Here is a 24,693-nt window from a genome sequence, read left to right on the forward strand (position 1 = left end):
TCGGCGGGGAAAAGGAAAGGAACCCGCTCGGGCTGTATAGTGCTACAGCAGGCAGAATCGCGAGCGGGGGTCTAGTCTTGAAAAAGACTGTTGTTTTGGGAAGGGTTAGGAAATCGCTAGCCTGTGAGTGCCACAGGAAGCCTGATCGTAGCGATTGGTTTTGCCTTGAAAAAGGCAGTTGGTAAAGGGTGGGTTCGCGGTTACAACACTTTAGCGCACAAAAATGGACTCCGAGACGCAGCTCGCAAGCGGGCCACGGATCGGAAAGCACGTCCGCGCACGACCGAGTCGTGAGCGAGAATGTGCATCCTTACATTCCGTTTCCATAATACATATGAAAGTCCAAAGGCAATCTATCGACTTTGTATTGGGGCTCGTGGGCCGCGTCACATTGGCCCACGTACGACGGCTTAGGTCACGTTCGAGTTATGGACTTGTTTGTTTTACGACGTTTGCCGCTGTCGAGATGTCAATATCCGCCTTGGGTTTCTTGATAATATGTTTCTTGGTTCCAGCAAATATGTAGCCTGGATTAAACATTCAGATACTATTGGAAGTACGTTTCTTAGCATAGTATAATATAATTTATGTTAATGAACAGCTTGTTTTTGAGAATCCATAATATCATAATATAGATCATTAAAATAATAATGTAGTAATTAATTAATCCCAAACAGAGAAAGTTTCGGTGATCATTCAAATGCCTTTAAATATTTTCTAGTTTCATCATCAAGGCAATTCGATGGTAGGCGTATATTTTATTGCCATAAACCTAGATCATAAAATTTGATGTTTGTATTACTAAGAGAAAATAGTGAAAACGAAATATACAAATTACTTTGCATTCGAATATGAGAAGTTACCAGAATGAGTGTACTTTAAACTGACGTTTATTACGAGAAAGAAAATAAATTCACATTGAAATACGCTTCAGATAATATCCTGAACAGTTCATAAAATTAGGGTTAGTAATGATACATCAACTCACTTTAAGTGTATACGGGTAAATACCACAAGCCTACCTAGTACTGCCATAAAGCAGTGAATGTAAAGAATATGTCACAAAAGCTGGTCTAGGAACGATAAAGCGAAGAATCAAGCAGAAGTCATTGGAACAATTTTGATGTAACTATAATTCCCAATACAAAACTTTTAACACCAACATGTTAAAATGAAAATGAAATTAGTATAATTAAATATACATATAATGCGCTAACTTTCTTAACGACCTTTTACAATCGGAACGTACCTATGTATATATTTTTGGGATAGTTCCTTCAACAATCCAATGATTTAATATAAACTTATAAATAACGACGCGACATTGCTTCACATTTAATTCGAAACCTTATTTATTTATTGAAAAAAAAAATGTGAAGTTATACTCAACTAAATCTAAATCTAAATCAAAATCCGTTTCATTATTTGTAGAAATTTATCGAACAAAACACTGAAACTCACTTCGAATGAACATAATATTATGTGTGTTGTAGCTGTTTCTGTAACATGTAGCTTAAGATTTATATACTGTTGTTCGTGATAATAAACATCGATCTGGCATTAAGACAAGTTGTCATACGTATAATGATTGTGTATTTTGAGAGTATTCGATTATTATTTTTATTGCTTAGCTGGGAAGACGAGCTCACGGCCCAACTGGCGTCAAGTGGTTAACGGAGCCCATATAAATCTACAACGTAAATGCCGCCACCTACCTTGAGATATGAGTTCTAAGGTCTCAGTATAGTTACAACGGCTGTCCCACCCTATAAACCGAAACGCATTACTGCTTCACGACAGAAATATTCAGCGTGGTGGTACCTACCTGTGTGGACTCACAAGACGTCCTACCACCAGATAGAACAACAATTATCAAAAAAAGTAATTTCATTTTCAATATAACTTTGTCGCTTTTGCGTTTTTTTTTTCTATTTAATACAATCGGATTTATATGTCATAAATAGCTGTGAAAAAGAAACCGCTGCTTACAATTTTTTTTTCTATCTCACAAGAAAGTTTAAGGAAAAATTTGTAGTCCTAAAAACGTGTTTTATGGCGTTTTTTGGACAAAGGACGAATACGTCCTCATTCACGTACAGGAAAGGACTTGCGTGCTCTATCTGCCCAACTCACTGTGCATCTACCGAGATCGCGATCTTGTGGGCTAGACATTGTGTTTCGGTCATCAGGAGAACAATTTCAGAGGGTTCTTTCGACCTCTCACGTACGAGCCGGATCGAGGTAAATTGTATTTAAACACCGAATAAGATATATTATTAGAGTGTATGAGACAGACGGTCGAGTTAGATAATTCAGTCTTAAGATTCTCTTGTTGTTCACATGAAGAATTTGGCGAACCAAAATATTCATTCATGAAAGTTAGTCGGTCGTAAATCGAATACCGGAAAAAGTTATTATAAATATAAAATTGATTATAAAGATTTAATGTAAAGAATATAAACGTAATTACTGATTGCAAGGCGTACCGAGGTAAGCTCCTGTGGATAGGTAGGTAGCTTATTGTCTTGCCGATTTCTGCCGCGAATGCTTTCCGGCTTGAAGTTGTACCTCATGTTTCAAACGGGATGGTGGCGTTGATATTTTGAAGTCTAATAGTTTTGGTGACCACTTAAACAACGTCTTTGCATTGTATCCTCTATGAAGTTATAATGAATATAAGTTTGAGGTTTCTGTTGCATTGCAACAACGGTCACTCAAGTGTGAATCTGATCTGAAGCCAGAACTCGTGATTACGTAAGAATGCGAAAAAGAAAGGTCTAGGTCTTTGTCCCGTGACTCTTCCCGGGGACCCGAGGACTGTAGAGGATGGTATGGTTTTGCCATTTAAGTTGATATTATTTTGAAACATCAATTAAAATAATTGTGTAATCTAAAGCTACTGTTTACATGCAGGATACCTATTAAAATGAAGTAAATAATTGCAATTGACTTTGTGCGTCATTAGTAATTGCCTATTGTGTTGGAAAGTGTTTATTGCGAAAACGCTATCACGATTCATTAGAGTCTTAACGAATATAGTAAATTTATAATGAACATTTGTGTAATTATATTTTATTGTAACACACACACATTGTAACACAGCAAGAGCGCATGGCGTATTAGTTAGTACATTTAAATGAAAAATATATTGATGTTCCTGCAAACATTATAATTTATCCATTAAAATATTTTCCTTAAACTAAATAGTTCTGTGTTTATCAAAACCGCAAAACAAATGGAAGTTTCTTACGATATAAGGAAGTCTTTATTGTATTTACGCAATGTCATACTTCTGCTTACATTGCCTGTTAAATTGTAATCATGAACGTTTTGTACCTAACGATAGATTATACTTATATTAGAGATAGAGATATTTTACACAGCCATCCAATGTCTTCATGATACTATTTGACATGATTATTTCAAGGTTCAATATCGGAAAAGGGTCTTACCGCTGGCACCGCCCCCATATAATAAAATAATAAACATATGTACTACATATAGAGTAAATCGTCGTCATGGCCTAAAGGATAAGACGTCTGGTGCATTCGTATCTAGCGAAGCAACGGTGTTCGAATCCCGCAGGAGGGTACCAATTTTTCTAATGAAATACGTACTTGACAAATGTTCACGATTGACTTCCACAGTGAAGGAATAACATCGTGTAATAAAAATCAAACCTGCAAAATTATAATTTGCGTAATTAATGGTGGTAGGACCTTGTGCGTCCGCACGGGAAGGTACCACCACCCCGCCTATTTCTGCCATGAAGCAGTAATGCGTTTCAGTTTGAAGGGTGGGGCAGCCGTTGTAACTATACTGAGACCTTAGAACTTATATCTCAAGGTGAGTGGCGCATTTACGTTGTAGATGTCTATGGGCTCCAGAAACCACTTGGCAGCAGGAGAGCTCGTCCACACATCTAAGCAATAAAAAAAAAGGTTTATATTCAAGAGCCAACTGTGCTTTTCAGACAAATACATATTTTGAAAGTAATTGTTTACGATTTGTCTTGCGATATAAAAGAAAGTTTTCTCACGTTTTATTTCAATAGTGTTTTCGCTGTTATTTCTGAGGTTTTTTTTTATGAGGCTCATAAGTGTGCCACGTAATTTATGAATTTCGGGTCGTACACTTTCACTGTAAAACAATTATCGCCGGAGAAAGATCAAATCTCGGACACAAAGATACATTCGGTATGTGACGTTTTTGCTATAAATACTAACAACTATCGTCATAATGTAATATTTTTTTTCATTTTTTTTTTTTATATTGTCTACATAATTTTATGTACATACAAAAAAAAAGGCGCGTAACACGAGGAGCCAACCGTGTGCGAATATTGTCATTCGATGATTATGCGGCGATTATTAGCACTAATGAGCAGTCAAATTGCAGTGGTAACAACGTGTTTTAAAGAGATTTGTGTGGTCTCGCTACTTAATTGTAAAATATTAAAAATATATTTTTTGATTAAAAATAATAATTATTTAGGTAAAGCTACTTATAAATAGAAAATCTTTTTTTTTTATTGCTGAGATGTGTGGACGAGCTCACAGCCCACCTGGTGTTAAGTGGTTACTCAAGTCCATAGACATCTACAACGTAAATGCGCCACACACCTTGAGATATAGTTCTAAGGTCTCAGTATAGTCACAACGGCTGCCCCACCCTTCAAACCGAAACGCATTACTGCTTCACGGCAGAAATAAGCGGGGCGGTGGTACCTACCCGTGCGGACTCACAAGAGGTCCTACCACCAGTAATTACGCAAATCATAATTTTGCGGGTTTGATTTTTATTACACGATGTTTTCCTTCACCGTGGAAGTCAATCGTGAACATTTGTTGAGTACGTATTTCATTAGAAAAATTGGTACCCGAATGCGGGATTCGAACACTGGTGCATCGCTCGACACGAATGCACCGGACGTCTTATCCTTTAGGCCACGACGACTTCACTGCTCACCTGCTCACTGAAATCTGCGTTAGCTCACCGCCGCGGCGCCGGTTGGCATACATATACATATACAATTACTATATTTCCAAAAAGGCATTAGCTGTTAATAGTAAAACTCGTCTTTTGTAGTGTTAACTAATCGTAATAAATATGTTTTATCTACATCTTTTATTTATATACGACATCACGTATGTATTATCGACATGGGGCCGCGAAATTGTGTAAATAATAGCATATTAATTCTTCACAGCTAACTGTTTTGTCGGAGATCTTTATGACTGCACACTAACACACTCGTAGCTAAACGTCAATGATGCTAGGTCGATGATAACACCCGTTGTTTAACAATAAACGTTCACTATGTGACCTTAAAATACCTTAGAAGACTAACTAGATTATTTGGTATACATACACACAATTGTTGTTGTGGTTGGGTAAGCGGAGTAAGCGGGACAATACGGTAAATCAATACGTATGTGAATAATAAATAATATAACAGCCAAGGATATGGTAAGTAAAGTATGAACGCCGCGCATTATGACAAAACACAATAATAAAAATGATCCAATTAAAGTTCCTGCATTCTGGAATGAAATAAAAACTTTTATTTCTGTTTTTCGTACCATACTTTTGCGATAATTCTTTTAAAGCCTTTACATTAGTGCTGTGAACTAGATCGTTAAGTATGTATATTATTATATTACAGGGATTTGCATTCTTTGAATAAAGCCTGGTTTCAATTACTCTGTTAATAGGGCTGGGCTATATTAAACTCGCGCGCGTTACCATCGATGTGAGGCGTGCCCGTCAATTATAAGATTGTCGGCGTGACACTTTGATATTCCAGCATAAGCGACGATTGATTTTGTCAGGATTACTTTTCATCAACAGTGTCATTTAAACAAAATGAAAAGGAAAAAAATTAGCGCATAACTTTTTTTTTTATATTGCTTTGATGCCACCACTCAAAAACAAGTATTTACGAATAAAATTTGTTCATCATTATTTTTATGTAGAACTCGTATTTTTAACTGGTTATTTTTTTCTTCAGGGCGCCTTTTCTGGCGTGTCTGAAAATATTAATAGGCGAATGGCACGATACTAACTTTAATAATTTACGTGAAAATAATCATTCATTAGCAAAAGACGACTAATCGACTAAATTCCGTTTCGGACGTAGATAATAGGAAAGTTGTACGTCTAACTTGTCGCTAACCTAATGTTTAGTAGATATTATTAGTGATTAATAATGAAAATCGTGTTATTATTTTAAATGATTAGTGCTTAAATAGTTATATATATTCAGTTATAACTAAATTATATTATCATTGTGGCCATAGCACCGTCAAGATCAACGTCTTTATATTTTGTACGACTTTTGGAAAGTTCTGCACTTTAACTCACAATAGACGTTATGTCGAAAAAAGCGCTTCGAAAAAATAGCAGTTTTAAAAAATATTATTTATATAACGTTACAAGAACAATTCACGTATGTACTATATTACTTATACATAAAAAAAATTCAGTGTTTTTATTTTATTTTTTATTTTTATAATTAAAATATATGTATAACGTTTGGTGTTTCAGAACAAGTGGTGGTCAGAGGTCGGGGCTGGCAGCTGTGCTGCGCCCGTAGTGCAGAGTCGCGCGTGCGATGCGGAGCGGTCCACGCCGCCAGCGCCACCGCCCGTGCTTTGCACCAGGCCTTGTTGCCGGGACGCAACGTGAGTTTTGATTCTACTCTAGCTTTTTAGTAGCTCCCAGCCCACTGAGTTTCTCGTCGGATCTTCTCAGTGGGTCGCGTTTCCGATCCGGTGGTAGATCCTGCGAAGCACTGCTCTTGCTAGAGCCAGTGTTAACGACACACCAGCTGGTTTGAGCCTCGTGAGCTCACTTACACGCCAAGGAGAAGCTGATAGAGCCTCTCAAGGCTATTAGCATAGGTAGGAAAAAAAGTAACTTCCAGCTTTTAGTTTTTTTTCCCTACTTAATCGTTGGTAGCCTAAGGGGCTATTCTAACTTTGTACTGACCGGTAGGTGAGCTCACGGGCTCAACCTGAGAGAATTGCTAACACTAGCCCTAGCAAGACCAGTGCGTCGCTGAATCTACGACCGGATCGGAATCGCAACCCACTGAGAAGATTCGGCGAGAAACTCAGTGGGTTGTGTCTATGGTCTACTTCGCACGTCGAAATCTTCGTCGGAGTCGACGAGGAAGTTTACAGTATTCACCGAGACGCGATCTAAAAGACTGTCGATGAACAAACAGGATAACTGTAAAACTTGTGTTCAGTGTCTATGTTGTTTCTGTCGCTAATGGACATCACCAATGCCAAATTCATTTGAAGAAATACACGTCATAGTATAGTAAAAAAAAGCTGTGACTAAATCAATTTTAAACGATCTCTCTGAGCAATCCACATGGAACATACGATATTTACAATGAAAATAAATTATACCACGATAAATAGTATAGTCAGGCAAATATAATCATGTAATCTATTTAAAAATTGTACATACACAAACTAATGTCGCGCTTTCTTTTCATTAACAATTCTAATATAAATTCTCTCGTGTCTCTAATGATTTAATATTTACGCCCTGTACTGCGTTCTGAAAAAACACATAACTGTAAATCTATTTTTTTTTTTATATTTAACAAGCAACATTTTAACAGTTTAGAGTTTAATAGCCGATTTTATTGTTACGTGAAAAGGGTAAAGAGGGCAGTGTAGCATACCGACAAGGTGCAGCTCTAGTTATAAACCGGGTTATACTTATTACGTTTATTATGCATCTATCAACATTTATAGACTTTGATCATGATGCAATATTAACAGTTCATTCTACACATAAAGCTAATCAAGTTCGGTTATAGAACATTGTAAAACGGACTTTCTTGTGAAGGTAATGACAGTAATTGTTGCATGTTTATTATACTGAGATGTTTTGCAGTTGATTAATAAAATTTTGCGTCAAAAAAAAACAAAGATTATTTCTTACTATTTTTATAATAACGGTACTTGTTTTGGTAGCAAAATTTAACCAAGTATTTAAAATTAATTTCGAAAAGTACGCGTATATTTTTAAACAACAGGAATTAATAATAAGCGGAATTCGGGGGCTAATACAACCCTCAGCTACCTGGGGGCCCCCCTCCACAACGTTTCACCCTTCGTTTCGCACCCGCCATTCATTCCCAACCCTCGAACATGCGCGTACGCAGCGTGGCGTCCTCAGTACAAACTTGGTGCAATGTGCGGACTTATAAGTGTTCCACACACATTCATAAATGGCTTATGATATTTTTGGAGTGTTTTTACAGTGTTTTAGTATAGTGCCTATATTTAAGTTATGTAAATATGGATCTTTCAATACCTAGGCTAAAATTTGAAGGCGACGACGACGAATACGACGATTTTGATTATGATGACAAGTAAGTTCGAAATTGTTAGACTCTCTCTCTTTTAACATGATGCCTTCGTGAATTCGGAATCAATGGAAAATTCAACCTTATAAAAATAGCAGTTGGTTCCTTTCACTAAGTAAAATAAGTATAATTGCTTCTTTTAACATGATGCCTTCGTGAATTCGGAATCAATGGAAAATTCAAACTTATAAAAATAGCAGTTGGTTCCTTTCACTAAGTAAAATAAGTATAATTGCTATAAGCAAACCTAATTCAAATGTATCATATTTTAAAAATAATATTAATAGGGTGCGAAGACGCTTTTTTTGTGGACCGTAGCGCAGGTTGAACTCGTCGAGCGTGGTGCCAAGCTTAAAGTATGCGCAGACGCTGGCAAAACTTTTTTTTTGTGAGCATACGAGAACGATAACATTTAACGGGAATTATGCTTTATTGTGCTCCATTATATAGACCTTAAAGTAATGGATCACTATACGAACCCTTGGTGAAATGAATATAAAAATTGAAAATAATAAAAATGAGGTATGTGAATAGAAAATTATTTGGTCCCTACCTTATTTTTTTCACAGAATTAAATATGTAAAAAGATTTTTCTAGTGTACTATTGGTAGGTTAGAAGTAAAAAGTGGAAGTATATAATATATTTGCGTCTTATTTTTATTAAAATGGAAATTACGTCAATAGTTTTAAAATGTACACTAAAATATAATTTATTATAGAAAAGATTCATTGTAAAGTCTTTTTAGAAAGTATGTCTAAATTTGTAACTAATTTCAAACAACAGGACAATAGCTTTTTAATGCATTAAGTTTCTAATTTGTAAGACGAATACGCCGTCAAAGCTGCATTAATTTTGAAGATACTACTGTATTGGTATCTAATTTTTTTTTTTTTTTTACCTAAATTGATGGTATGAGATATGCTATGTCAGCGTAACCTAACAAGTAGGTGAGCTCATGGGGCTCAAACCTGACGACGTTGCTAACACTAACCTTAGCAAGAAGAATCTACCACAAGATCGGAAACGCGACCCACTGAGAAGATCCGGCGAGAAATTCAGTGGGCTGTGTCTGTAGGTTAGTTCACTCACCGAGCCCTTCGTCGCAAGCGACGGGTTCGACGAGAACGATGACTGGTGCTTGAGGTACCTTAAAGCACCGTTAGTGAATCTGGAGGATCCGAAATGACGTGCTTAGGGCGACGTTGACTGCTTACCATTCGATCCGCAGGATCGGGAATGGACATTTGATTGCATATTTCTCACTGATATTATTTACTGGTGGTAGGAACTCTTGTGAGTCCGCGCGGGTAGGTATCACCACCCTGCCTATTTCTGCCGTGAAGCAGTAATACGTTTCGGTTTGAAGGGTGGGGCGGCCGTTGTAACTATATTTGAGACCTCAGAACTTATATCCCAAGGTGGGTGGCGCATTTACGTTGTAGATGTCTATGGGCTCCAGTAACCACTTAACACCAGGTGGGCTGTGAGCTCGTCCACCCGTCAGAGTAATAAAAAATAAATAAATAAATAACAGCGTACCATTTTTATTTCCAGTGGGGGAGATAGCAACGTTGATCAGCGCCGGGGGGTGCAAGCGGAGAACGGCCTCGCGGTCGGGGCGCGTCACAAAACGGCTCCTCAGGCCGCAACGACGACGGCCCACAGCAAGCAGCTGGCGGCGGGCGGGGCCAACCACCCGCCCCAGCCGCAAGGTAACCACAAACGTAATGTCCCATTTATATTAATTCGTTATATAACCAGTGGACTTTTTGGCGGGAACGCGAGGAATGAAGTTGTTGATTTATTTTATTTGTGTTTCTTCAGGTTTAAATGTGTAATAACGGTGGTTTATTGTGTTAAATGTGGGAAAATGAAACAAAGCCGCTGAACGTTACTTCTCGGAATCCTCCAAAAAGTCCACTGGAAAAGTCTCATTTTACTGAGATTATATTTTATACCATATCATCTCATCTCATCTGATTTCATTTCATTTCACTTCATTTCATGCCATGTTTCATATTAATCAATTTCATTTCATTTTACTTCATATTATTATTATCATTTTTCATAAAAGTAAGAATAAATTAAAACAAGACTTGACCTAACCTTCTTAGTTACCAGTCTTAGGTCTTAGTTACCAGGTCTTGAAATCCCTTAAAAAATAATTATATAACTACTACTACTACTACACGTTGCTAACACTAGCCCTAGCAAGAGCAGGGCTTTACAGAATCTACCACCGGATCGGAAACGCGACCGGCCGCACTTTAGATTGATTGGAGAAACCAATGTTCGGCAGTGGACAGCTATAAGCTGAGATGATGATTCTGATGATGATGACATAACTCATACAAAAGCCTCTCTTAAAAATACTATTTTCAATGAAAATATTATCATGTTAAATAATTTCAATAAAATGTAGGTGACATATTTGAAATGTTGCGTAACGACAAAGGCTCATTGAATTTAAACAAACGATTCATATCGATGGTGTATTTACAGAACACAAGTATTTGACTACCACACACACACCCACACACACACATTGATTTTTGCGTGTACGTGCGTGTGGTTGTGTGTGAAAGCATTGTGCGTGACAAGTAGATTTTTCCTCAAACTGTCATCAGAACATGGTCGACAGATATCATATATAATATTAAATGTGTAATTCATAAACAGAATCACGTACAGACGTTTTTTTATAAAAGATTGAAAATTTTACTAGAATTTATGAAATAACTAAACAATTTTTACGATAGATAATAGTTTTTTTTTATTATAATACTAGCTTACCCGGCAGACTTCGTAGTCCCTCAATCGATAAATAAAAGACCTAAACTTTTGTATAAAATAAACTTAAAACAAACAAAAGTAATCCGTCCGACGAGGGACACATCAAAGGAAAAACAAAAATTGTTATTTTTATTTAATTCCGTGCATTTTCAGACTAATCTACCTTTTAAACCTTCTCTGGACTTCCACAAGTAATTCAAGACCAAAATTTGCCAAATCGGTCCAGCCGTTCTCGAGTTTTAGCGAGACTAATGAACAGCAATTCATTTTTATATATATAGATTAGAATTTAAACAATGCAAACTAACATAGCAATAATTGTTTATAATATGTTAATGTCCTTATAATGCGAGGTTTATTGTTGTTTGTTTGAACTTTCACGCACCGTCCGAGTTTGACGAGCGGTTATGTTAATTAAAAAAAAACCTTATAAATAGTACATTCTAAAGGTGAAGTTTAATTGATTTTAAAAGTTAATTTAGGTATTATATTAAATTTGCTAATATGAATACGAATGACACCGTGTGATGCTTATTAATGAAACGAGAATTTTAGCTAAAATATAAGTTTTTTTTTAATACTCCGGTCACTTTAACCTGCTTTTAAAGTTCTAAGATATTATTTCCTATCAAACCGATAGGAACTTGCTACTTATAGGTGGTGTATTATACTTATATATATAATTGATTCATACAATCAGATTTAAGAATAACAATAAATAATAAGTATTTTATATTTGTAAAGTTAATTCTAGATTTTTGTTATTAAACATATAAATCGATATTAATCCATATTATCCATATATATTAATTATCCATTATCCATATTAATCTATACATGTAGTTTGAGAGTAGATCATAATTACATGTTAATTCTATCCTAATTCGTTTTAAGACCGTGAATATTAATTTATATTAATATTTACTCGCGTTTAATAATTAAATCATTAACATAACGTTTTCCATTGTGCATCCCGCATAGCTAATATGTGGTTTCCGAATACATGTACATGCGGATGCGACGGACGTTGGCGCGCCCCCGATAAAACCCCCTCCGTGACGTCGACAGGGTCCGGCTGTGGTGCTGATGGCGACTACCAGCTCGTTCAGCACGAGGTGCTCTACTCCTCGTCCAATAGGTCAGTGATATACCTGCTTTCATTAATAATAGATGTTTTACTAAACATGTATAATACTTTGAACATTTTTGTTGTCTAGATGGGTGGAAGAGCTCACGGCCCACCTGGTCTTAAATGGTTACCGGAGTCCATAGACATCTACAACGTAAATGCCGCCACCCACCTTGAGATATGAGTTGTAAGGTCTCAGTATAGTTACAACGACTGCCCCAGCTTTCAAACCGAAACGCATTACTGCTTCACGGCTGAAATAGGCAGGTTGGTGGTACCTACCCGTGCGTATAAGGTCCTATAATGAAGTTTACAACATTAAAATCTTTTGCTTTATATTATTATTTTGTATATTAATTCGTTTTCAGGTACGAGGTGTTGGAGTTCCTCGGGCGAGGCACGTTCGGGCAAGTAGTGAAATGCTGGAAGAAGGGCACCAACGAGATAGTTGCCATCAAGATCCTAAAGAACCATCCTAGCTATGCGCGCCAAGGGCAGATTGAGGTCAGCATTACGCGGACATTTAATCATGTGCATTTTTATTATATCTTATAAGTGAACTATATTTGAATATCGCCAATATTGACATTCCTTAGGTGCATTAACACTATTAATCATAATAAAAAAAAAAAAAAAAGTATAATGGCCTAAACACTTGTAGTGCTCGCTCGACAATCGGTTCGGAACCTTCAAAAGAATAAATAAAATAGAAAAGAAGAGACTTGGAAGAAATACGTTAAAACATTGAAATGGTGCCAGAATGTCTGACGCGTCAGAACTTTTGACGCGTAGTCTTGATACTCGGTTATAAGTGGGAAAAAAAAACTATTTTGCATTCCAAAGATGAAATATACCTTAGTATTTTTGTTCTTTTCGATATTATTTAATCGGTTTCAAAAGTTCCAATATAGTTTTGGCTTTAATCCAAATGTTTTGAAATGACCTGTAGCGGTGAGCACTCCGTATTCATTCGTCCATCTTCGAGTGTCTTCAGAGCTCGGGTTATTAATAATGACAAACAAACAAAGAATACATTTTTCACGAAATTAAGTTTGGGACAATATTTTTCATTGAAGTCATGAAACTGTCGTATTTTATTAGGCTAATTTTAAATTTTAAATAATATATAATAAATCTACAGTGGTTTTTACGGATGTTCCGTTATAACTACTAAACCGTGCATCTGATAGACTTGAAACTTGGTATCCATGTAGAAAATACATGTACTCAATGGATAGGCTAATATTTATATGAGTGTTGAACTCCCTACACCAGTTGTGGGGGCGTTAATGATGAGAATCTTTGTGGGGGTGAGAAATAATAATGTTAATTTTAAATGCCCAGCGAAGCGGACGGGTGGGTACAGCTAGTTTTAAATAAAACTGCACTGTCAAAGTATTAACACGAATACACTGTCATATGAGTCGACTATTATCAAAGCCGGCAATGTGACTTTTGGACAATTATTGGTAAATCAGAAAAACGAATTATTGACTTTGTATTCCATTGGCAGTCACAAAACTCTTCTGAACGACATCTTAGATAAATAACAGGTCAAGTTAATACTTTATTTAATGCAGGTTTTGAACCGTATTCTTTGAAGGAGACGATTACATTCAAATCAATCTGTATTGACATATCAATAACATTTTTTTGTCCAAATGCACAGATTGCCACCTTTGATAATAGACGACTCATATATGAGTTGTTATCCACGAGTAACATCAATCGAGCACAATTAATTCGTACATTGATGTATATTTTGTTTAACCCTTTAACTACTATGATAATAACTACTCGTTCATAAACAATGGAGCAGAATTTTCATGAGATAGATACATACATTGCTCAAAATCGTTTTCAAAACGTTCAGGTCTCGATCCTGTCGCGTCTCTCTCAAGAGTCGGCGGACGAGTTCAACTTCGTGCGCGCGTACGAGTGCTTCCAGCACCGCTCGCACACGTGCCTCGTGTTCGAGATGCTCGAGCAGAACCTGTACGACTTCCTCAAGCAGAACAAGTTCTCGCCGCTGCCGCTCAAGTACATCAGGCCGATACTGCAGCAGGTCCTGACGGCGCTGCTCAAATTAAAAGTGAGTCGTTATTTAGAGCGAGTACACACATTAGGCGCTCGGAGTTGAGTTGGTTTTATTTTTTTCCTACCTAAACTGAGGAGAGCCTTGAGAGGCTATATCAGCGTAACCTTAACTAGTAGGTGAGCTCACGGGGCTCAAACCTGACGACGTTGCTAACACGAACCCTAGCAAGAGCCGTGCTTCGCAGAATCTACTACCGGATTGAAAACGCGACCCACTGACAAGACCCGGCGAGAAACTCAGTGGGCTGTGTCTGAGGGCTAATTTAGCCCTTCGTCGCAAGCGACGGGTTTGACGACAACGATGACCGGTGCTTGAGGTACTTAAAAGCACCGTTAGTGGATCGGGGGGATCCGAAATGAGTTGCGTTGGGCGCGCGCTTGTAGCATACATACAGCGCGCCTAGCACGCCGTTTAACGAGCGTTACCAACGTGTACATACTCATCATTATCCTGCCCTTCTCCCAGTCACCTGGTGGCGCAACATGTTTTCTCCTTCCATACCCTTCTATCATATACAATTTCTTCGCTCACTCCTCTCTTACCCATATCGTCTTTCACGCAATCGATCCATTTCTTTTTAGGTCTACCTCTTACTCTATATCCTTCCACATTCATAGTTAACATTCTTTTACCAACCTCATTTTCATTTGGTCTCATCACATGTCCATACCATCCCAAACGCGCACTTCTCAGCTTCTCTGTCACAGGTGCCACTTTCAGACTTCCTCTAACATATTCATTCCGTATTCTATCCATTCTCGTTACTCCAGACATGATTGCAAGGTGTACATACTACCAGCTAATATGCTATTTTTATAATCTGGACTTTGCAAATCCCATATAGTTGGACGCTTTTGGATTTCATCTATAAATAAATCTGTATCGAAGTGTTCGATCTCCATAATACACGTGCACCCTACACGAAAGCGCGCGATCAAATGTACAGCAAAATGGCGGCGCATGTATCTACAAGCGCGCAGCTGCCGCCCGCGCAACGCGCGTTCCAACGAATTTCTGAGAGCGCGCGTCAGAAGCGCGCGTTTGCATGTGTACGCGTCAATAAGAACTTTTAGATTTCAAAACTCGCGTTAGTAAATCACACGTTTCAAAGCGTCCAATGTGTACCCGCTGTTAGAATGTTGCTTGTTTGAACTAATATCCCGAGAAAGGTTTTTCACCCAGCATTCACCCAGTCAAAAGCTATGAGGTAACAAACATAAAAAACATACGGTCGAATTGAGAACCTCCTTCTTTTTTGAAGTCGGCTAAAAATCGAACTTACGGACGGCGTATTGTAAGGTCATCCTTGAGCCATGAGGTTTAAGTTTCAATTTCTCATCATGGGGCTGATACTTATTCGGCTGTAACGTGAGTCAGTTTCAAACGGATCTATAACTCAAACTGTCCAATATTTTTTTTCTTATTTTAAGATTAATCAACGCCAACGGTAATGTTCAAACAAAATTTTATTTTGACATGCTTAATTTCGTTTGACAGCAACTCGGCCTGATCCACGCGGACCTGAAGCCGGAGAACATAATGCTGGTGGAGCCGGCTCGGCAGCCGTACCGGGTCAAGGTCATCGACTTCGGCAGCGCCTCGCACGTCAGCAAAGCGGTCTGCAACACCTACCTGCAGAGCAGATACTACAGGTGAGATGACGCACACTAAAATGTAATTAGTACAAAAAAATCATAAAAAATTAAAAATAGGTAAAACCAAAAACCAGACAAGTAGAAGCTCACGGCCCACCTGGTGTTAAGTGGTTACCGGAGCCCATAGATATCTACAACGTAAATGCCGCTACCCACCTTGAGATGTAAGTTCTAAGGTTACAAATATAGCTACAACGGCTGCCCCACCCTTCAAATCGAAACGCATTACTGCTTCACGGCGGAAATAGGCAGGTTGGGTACTTACCTGTGCGGACTCACGAGGTCCTACCACCAGTAATTATGCAAATTACAATTTTGCGGGTTTGATTTTCATTATACGTTACGTTATTCCATCACTGTGGAAATTAATCAACATGACACGTAGAAAGTGAACAAAGAAATTAATAAATTAAAGTGTACAAAAAAAGCAACACAATACATATATTTAAACATCTGTGTATATATATTTTAAAACTTAATAACTACTTAAATTAAGGTAATACGGTACACGATTCTTTCTGTAGATCTACACATTCGTAGGATTTTGTTTATTTACATACTCATAGAAAATAATTTTTAAATACACAACTATGTACAACGAATTTTTGGATATTTTAATTTAACAGATAGAAATATCGTTATTTGAGTTTGTAGCTGACGGTAATTAAAGTATAAGTCGGTAAGATGCGCGTTTTTAATAATGGCAGATGGATAAATTTTTGAGAGAAATAAATTTGCAGAGCACCAGAGATAATCCTGGGCTTGGCGTTCTGCGAAGCGATCGACATGTGGTCGCTGGGCTGCGTCGTGGCCGAACTGTTCCTGGGCTGGCCGCTGTACCCGGGCTCCTCGGAATACGACCAGATCAGATACATCTCGCAGACACAGGGCTTGCCCACTGAGCACATGCTCAATAGGTAACGTCATTTTATTTGTGCCAAATAAAAAAAATAAAAACCTTAATTATACATCTAGAATGGAAGTGTAAATGTTTTAAATTATCTATATATTAAAACGTGAAACAGAAACTTTGTACCACTTTTTATGAAAATTGCACGGACGGATTAGTTTAAAATTTCTCATACTCTAGAGAATATAGAGAAGGAGTGCAGAATGTTAAGCTTTTTTTTAAATTATGCATAAAAAATTTAATAAATCAATCAAGAAAACATTACACACACTACCATGTATTTGACACAACACATATACTCTGTGCTTATTGTCAAACTTTTGTTATTGCTTAAAGTCTGGTCAAATTATAAATTATTATTGTTTGACTTTAATATTATTTGTCTATAGTTTAGCGAAATCTGAAGTATAATAATAGTCTTTGACAATAGAGCCATAATAATGTCCCAAACTTATAATTTGAATTAACTATAGTCGAATTTAGACTACAGAGGGACCACTAGTCAAAATAAATCTTTCAATATTAGCAATTTCGAAATACAAAAATACATAATATACTCTGTGTTTATTGTCAAACTTTTGTTATTGTTTAAAGTCTGTGGTCAAATTAAGAACAGATTATTATTGTTTGTCTTTAATATTATTTGTCTATAGTGTAGTGTAGCGAAATCTGAAGTATAATAAATATTTGACAATAGAGCCATAATAATGTCCAAACTTATAATTTCAATTAATTATAGTCGAATTTCGACTATAGAGACACCACTAGACAAAATTAATTTTTCATTCTTATTTCGAAATACCCAAATACAATTTTGTATTCGCATTGCAGTGCAAGCAAAACGGCGAAGTTCTTTTACCGAGATGTGGACAGTACGTATCCGTTCTGGCGCCTGAAGACGCCCGAGGAGCACGAGCTGGAGACCGGCATCAAGAGCAAGGAGGCCCGGAAGTACATCTTCAACTGTCTCGACGACATCGGACAGGTGCGCACCTGACATACATATTTGTAAAATCGATCGTGAGATTCCATCTGAAAGGACGTGGATACATTGCATAATGCGTTATTTCTGGTCTACGCGGTTAATTTCTTGACCTTCTTTCGTACCTCGGTAACTAACTCGGCTGCAGTTGTCAATCTCGAATTCAAGGGCGCGCGCGTTCACTGGAGGTCATTGAACTCGCGATTTCAAGTCCATAACGAGTGTTTTGTGTTTATCCATCTCGTTTTAACTTCTTTACTGTCCCAGTATATTATTATGGTGTGTCAATTGAAAATTCGTTTATGTTTTAGGTGAATGTGCCAACGGACCTCGAGGGGGGTCAGCTGTTGGCTGAGAAGGCTGACAGAAGGGAATTTATTGATTTGCTAAAGAGAATGTTAACTATGGACCAGGTATGTCTAGACCTCATTAATTGCAATATTAAATTTATTAAGAGCTGTAATTTTTGTTTTATCGATGACAACCATACACTGTATATTTTTTTGTGAAGTTATGATTGTCGATATATATGCATTAATATGCATTAGTATACATTACTAGACATTAGCATTAGTATGCATTAATAAAATGACAAAAGAAACATATTGATCGAGCCGGAGTCATTTCTTGACGGGTCATATACAGAAGGACAGGACGTATCAAAATTTTACTTTTGTTGCAAATCTTCTATTCTATGATAGAAGTTGCTCCAAATATATGTCTCAATAGGAATAGACAATTTCTGTTGATCAACACTGACCAGTGTGCCGTACACCAGCACGTACTCTGCAGTATAGTAAAGTTTGTGCATTTTCCAGGAGAGAAGGATTACACCGGGCGAAGCGCTGAACCACGCCTTCGTGACGCTGGCGCACCTAGTGGACTACGCGCATTGCAACAACGTCAAGGCTTCTGTGCAAATGATGGAGGTACTTATGTTTGTTTGAATTGTTTTTTTTTTATTAATAAACTTTACTATACTCTAACATTTGGATTTGTTAAATCATTTGAGCTTAAAAAGCTTTATAATTTGTTACTTGGAAGTTTGATGTAGTCAAATTGTGTAACTATATTGATGTCCGCGTGTCGCAGGTGTGTCGGCGGTCGGGCGGCGGCGTGGGCGGCGCGGAGTACGGCGGCGTGGTGGCGCCCGCCGCGGCCCCCCACCACCTTACCCTCACCCTCAACCAGCAGCGGCTGCGGGCCGCGCCATACGACAACCTCGTACGTATTCATGAGACTTGCTTTTGCCCGTGACTTCATCCGCGTGGAATACTTACTTTGGCAAAACGCTAAATTTTACTCGCCTCTTCATTTACGTAGAAAGTGAAATGTAAGGAGTTATTTAAGGTACCAAGATCACACTTTTTAACTGACTCCAAAAGAGGAAGTTATCAATTCGACCATAATTTTTTATCTATATATGTTCACCGATTTCTGTCGCGGACTTTTTTTTAGATGTTTTAAAGGGGAACAATTCTTTCATACATTACTTTAGCGGAACTTTAATCGTTTCCGCAGCGCACGGAGTGGAAGCTCTCAAAAGGGAAAAATACCCCGATTTTGAAACATTCTTTATTGGTGCTTCGCTTGTATTGGTCTTAGTGTGATGTTATATCAAATCGGACCAGTAATTCCTGAGATTAGTGCGTTCAACCAAACAAACTCTTCAGCTTTATAATATTAGTATAGATACATTACGTGCTCAAACAAAAACGAATTACCCGATTAGTTAACAGTCAGATGGAATTAATTGGAATAGATGGACAATGATTTTGCTTTTGCGAAAACATTTAAATCTTGGACTATTGTGATATGTCAAGAATATGAAAAAAAATTGGGCAATTTACATGCGGTAGAAGTAAAACCTTTATAAATGTTCTCTCTCATTACCTCGCAGACTTAAGCTATGTTTGTCTCCTTTTAATCCATTTATTTGTTTAATTTTAAAGCTCTGTGGTGTTGAAAAATTTTACACTTGAAATACGGATGTCATGATGTTTGTTTCTTGCAGTACGGCCTGTACCAAGGAGGTCGCGTCGGCGTCAGCGGAGCGCGACAGTACGCCGCGAGGGCCGACCCCTTCCCGCACCAGTTCGTGTCCTCCATCCTGTGCCAGCCGGCGTACCAACTTACCAATGTCAGTATTGTTCAGTATAATCACTATACGTATGTACGTATATCACATATTTTAAGGTATATCTTAATGAAGCTTAGTAAATTATTTTATTTTTAGTAGATTAAGAAAAATTAAATACTACTTAATCTCTATGAATACTAGAACAGACAAGGCTGAATGGGCTTAGATCCCCCTTGCCTTTCGTAATAAGGAAACATTTTACCAAAAAAAAAGGCCAAGAATACCATAGAACTAGAAAGGCCGTCAATTTTTGTATTTTATTAACGTTCAGGTTAAATAGTTGGATTTATGATGTCTAACACTGGACCTTTGAGTTCAATTTGAGATGTTAAATGTAGTTTTTTGAAAAAAAAAAGAATTCTGATCTACTCAAAAATAAAACTTTAAAGGTTGTATTATATGTATGAAACTTAATTTCGGTTACAGGTACAACAGCTCGCGGCCGCAGCTGCAGCCGCTGCTGCCGTCCACCACCAGCATGGCGTGGCGGGCGTGGCCGGGGTGGCAGGCGTGGCGGGCGTGGCGGGGGTGGGCGGCGTGGCGAGCGTGGCGGGGGTCGGAGAGGTGGCTGAGTGGCGAGCGCCACTTATTGTCGAACCGGCTCCACTACCTGATCCTGACGTTTGGGATCCCTATCATCCTCACCATCCGCATCACCATCACTCGCATAAAAGGTATGTAAGAGATTTTAATTGTATTGACTTATATAAACCAAATTCTCCACAAAATTGGATGCGCCTTTACTGATCACGTCTGCTGTTCTTTGTTAAAATAGCCAATAGTGATAAAAATAGATCAGTGGTGCGCAAACTTTTTTCGACTACGCGACCCCTTCAGGAGTAAAAAATTATGGCGACTCCTTAAATAGAGGGAGCTGCTACTATTAAGAGCTACTAAATAGAGCGCAAAATAAAAATAATGACGATTTCCAAAAACCTCCGGGGTCCCCCTTAGGAATCGCGACTCTTAATTTGCGCACCGCTGCTGTAGATAATTATATACAGGATGTAGCTAAAATCCGGTTAGATCAAGTTTATTAAAAATATATATATTGTTTTGTATCTTGTAATATGTATATATTATTATATGTAATGTTTACTGTATGCACTAGGTTTGTGTTCCTAATTCTTTTTTCCTTTTGCGGGCCTACTGGAAGAGATTTCAACGTGAAATAAGTAGTGCCCTTGTACTCTGTATCCTTGTATGTCGTGTTGCTTCTAACAGCTGTGTGTACAAAATGTATTAAATAAATAAATAAAGTAAATACAAATGTCTCAACTAACTGGTTGTCAACAGATCCACGAAGCAGCAGACGAGCGCGGTGTCCCACTATCAGCCGCCCCAGCAAACACAACAACACAGGTACCTTCACTTTCCATCTTTTTCATTCTCTGCTCATACACTTATTTGGTTACTATAAAACATAAATCGCAATAGACTCTAGTTTAGCTTTTTCAAATCAAATCAAATCAAAAAAATTTATTCAACATAAATGAAAGTATGTACATAATTGTTGAACGTCAAAAGAACTACCGCCAATTCACAAAAAATAGCCTCCTTCCTTAGAAGAATTGGCAAGAAACTCAGCGGGAATGATATTTTTTTTTTATATTTTTGTTTCTTATATATCTGCTTGTAGTATTTAATAATAAATTGTATTAATGATGTAATTGAAATTATTCATGTTATTATTTCTGTGTGTCATAAATGTTGCTATCTCAATGAAATAAAAGGAAAGTTTCATCTAAGTATAAAAGTAAATCAAATTTTAAATTTAAACATAAATTCATTTTAAAGGGACTATACATTAATTAACATTTGCTAATGTATTGTTTTTATAGTAGAAAATTAGAGGAATTCATTTTTAAACATTTTCAATGACACTTTAAAATATTTTATAAAATATGATTAACAAAATGATGTTTAATTTTTTGTTTGGTTATTGTGTTTTGGGATCCTTTGTTTTGTGATAGACATTATTTTAAATAATGCATTATAATTTCCAGTATGGCGAGTAGTGGGGGTAAGAAGGAACCGACTCAGCTGTCTCCGGTGAAGAAGCGAGTGAAGGAAGGCACTCCGCCGTCCAGGCACAGACATCAACACAATGAAAACACGTGAGTTTTATGTACAGGATTTTTGGCGGGATCCTGAAGCTTAGTGATATTTCTTTACTTTATTGATTTAATATTAGTTTGAACTTTGAATAATACCGCTATTCGATCCAAAAGTAACTGAAAAGTTAGAGTGGAAGGGAAATGTATAAATTGACTGCCCCCACTTTGCGTGGCTCGTTGAAAAAGATCATTGGAGTCTCAGTAAAGTCTCGACTTTCACTGATTGTGCTAGATTATTGAATTTGAATATAAAATAAGGTAAGATTGGCTAAAAGGGCGAGTAGTTAATGGCTATAAACAAACATAAAAAAGACAAGGACAAATTAAAAAGTTTTTTTTCGGACGGAGGATTTATTAATGACCCAAAGGACTTTACCTAGGCTAGGATGAGTGGATGAAAATCAATAATGCTGTTTGAATTAAAACAATAAAACTTTATCAGTGCTAGTTCCATCTTAATATTTCATTTATATCAAAAACTATTTCATAACAGAAATAATTATTCTTGCCGTTTAAATTTGTTCGTATTTGTGAAACATCTTTTATTTTAGTAACGGTAACATGTGCATATCAATTTTTATTTCTACTTTTAGTTTTTAAATCTAGGTCCATGCAATCCATAAATTACTAGAGTACAAGTTTTTAGTGGATATTGCCACGAATATCTTTTAGTTAAATCATTGTGTCACAGGAGACGGGGTGGTCTGGGTATTGTGAAGTTAGTATTTGGTTTGTGTTAGTTTGGTGGATGTGGTCTTATCGTTTAACTACGAAGCCTATGAAGGGCAAAATTAAAACAATAATGAAAGGAGAGAAGTAATGTTATGTAAAGGCCGTTTCAAATTGCTATGTAAAGCAAAAAAGCATGAAATAGGTAAAAAACATTTTTTTTATTTTTTTTTATTACTTAGATGGTTGGACGAGCTCACAGCCCACCTGGTGTTAAGTGGTTACTGGAGCCCATAGACATCTACAACGTAAATGCGCCACCCACCTTGAGATATAAGTTGTTAAATATAGATGACTTGTTTTTTTTTTTTGTTCTTGTGCTAGTAATCTAACACTACGATGTTCGTGTATTAAAAATGATCATTCTTTTACATTTATTCAATAATTTTTTTTCGGTATTTAATGTGTTGTGAGAATTTAAGAAAGGTTTTAATAGTTTGGTGTTTGATTACAGGAATGGTCGAGGATGGGAGGGAGGCGGCGCCACCATCACCATCCGCGACACTCCCTCGCCCGCCGTGTCCGTCATCACCATCTCCGACTCCGACGACGACGAGCCGAGGCAACGACAAAACGGTCAGCCCCACCACTTCACATATCGAAGGAAGAAAGCGAAATTGTCGTAACTTGAAAAGACAAATTTTGTACTAGAACCATATCAACGCTAGAAAGGCAAACGTGACTAAGCGACAATAACTGCTTTGTACATAAATTATAGACAATAACCATATTCGATACGCAAAAAAAATATATTTCTAGGTCTATTAAAATCATTTCAACCCTAAAGATTCGTTAAAATAGATTTTTTTTTCAGGTATTTCAACTTTAAATTAGTCTACTGTAAAGTTCACGCATTGTCGCTTAGTCACGTTTGCCTTTCAAGCGTCGATATGTATTATATGATAAGGTACAAAGTCGTTTAGCCCAAAATGTAAGTTACGACATTTCCACTTTCTCCCGCAGATATACATACATCCGTCTCAAAAGGCACATAGAACACTGACCTTAGGTAGTTTTATCCACGGTGTTCTTATAGCGTTGGGATTGACATCGAGATGTGTTAGAAATTTAATTGAAAATCCTGTAATTTCTTCCTTGTTATCGATGTTCTGTTCGAACAGTGCAATTATTATTGTCTATGTATGTTAAAACACTATTATAAACATCCTAAATTAGTTTTGTCAAAATGGTCATGCAAAAGAGAAAATTATAATAAATTGAAGGCACGATATGATTGGAGATTTTATTCACAAATGATTAACAAAATCAATCAAGTATTAAGTGGGGTCTGTTTGAATGTTTTTCGAAGCTTATATATCTGCAGTTCCCGAGATAATTTCGATCCAGCACTTCCAAAAAATATCAGGTCAGGTCATAGTTGTATTCGATTATAACAAGTGCTATAATATCATATGTTTGAATGTAACGCGACAGGCGGCAACGAGTGCCCGGCGGCGAGCGGGCCCGTGGCGCTGGTGGCGGCGCCGGGCGGCGTCATCTGCAGCGCGCGCTCCCCGCGGGACGAGCGCGCCGTCAAGCACGAGCCGCACCACGCCTGCCACCACCATACGGTACCGCATCTCCCCATCTTCCCATATTGCATACCATCATTATCATTCATCATTATCCTGCCCTTCTCCCAGTCACCAGGGGTCGGCGCAACATGCTTTCTCCTTCCATACTCCTCTATCATATACCATTTCTTCGCTCACACCCTCTTACCCATATCGTCTTTCACGCAATCCACCCA

General features: G+C 37.4%; 1 protein-coding gene across 8 annotated transcripts in view; it reads left to right on the plus strand.

Annotated features, from left to right (window-relative positions):
• The window catches only part of LOC101746970 (homeodomain-interacting protein kinase 2), a 127,359-nt gene that overhangs the window by 94,629 nt on the left and 8,037 nt on the right, over window positions 1–24,693 (plus strand). For 4 of the 8 annotated variants that reach the window (XM_038015257.2, XM_062672039.1, XM_062672040.1 and 1 more), the window contains exons 3-19: window positions 6,547–6,683; window positions 9,945–10,102; window positions 12,165–12,321; window positions 12,681–12,816; window positions 14,186–14,404; window positions 15,908–16,062; window positions 16,806–16,982; window positions 17,807–17,960; window positions 18,269–18,370; window positions 18,776–18,886; window positions 19,050–19,181; window positions 19,972–20,097; window positions 20,524–20,771; window positions 21,394–21,459; window positions 22,104–22,214; window positions 23,398–23,519; window positions 24,378–24,514. In XM_038015257.2, coding sequence (XP_037871185.1) covers window positions 6,547–6,683; window positions 9,945–10,102; window positions 12,165–12,321; window positions 12,681–12,816; window positions 14,186–14,404; window positions 15,908–16,062; window positions 16,806–16,982; window positions 17,807–17,960; window positions 18,269–18,370; window positions 18,776–18,886; window positions 19,050–19,181; window positions 19,972–20,097; window positions 20,524–20,771; window positions 21,394–21,459; window positions 22,104–22,214; window positions 23,398–23,519; window positions 24,378–24,514 — 2,448 coding nt within the window. Of the gene's footprint in view, window positions 1–6,546; window positions 6,684–9,944; window positions 10,115–12,164; window positions 12,322–12,680; window positions 12,817–14,185; window positions 14,405–15,907; window positions 16,063–16,805; window positions 16,983–17,806; window positions 17,961–18,268; window positions 18,371–18,775; window positions 18,887–19,049; window positions 19,182–19,971; window positions 20,098–20,523; window positions 20,772–21,393; window positions 21,460–22,103; window positions 22,215–23,397; window positions 23,520–24,377; window positions 24,515–24,693 lie in introns of all 8 variants that reach the window. The other 4 variants (XM_062672042.1, XM_038015258.2, XM_062672041.1 and 1 more) reach the window with 2 other exon arrangements.

This window comes from Bombyx mori, chromosome 14 (genome assembly GCF_030269925.1).
Source record: "Bombyx mori chromosome 14, ASM3026992v2".
NCBI lineage: Eukaryota > Metazoa > Arthropoda > Insecta > Lepidoptera > Bombycidae > Bombyx > Bombyx mori.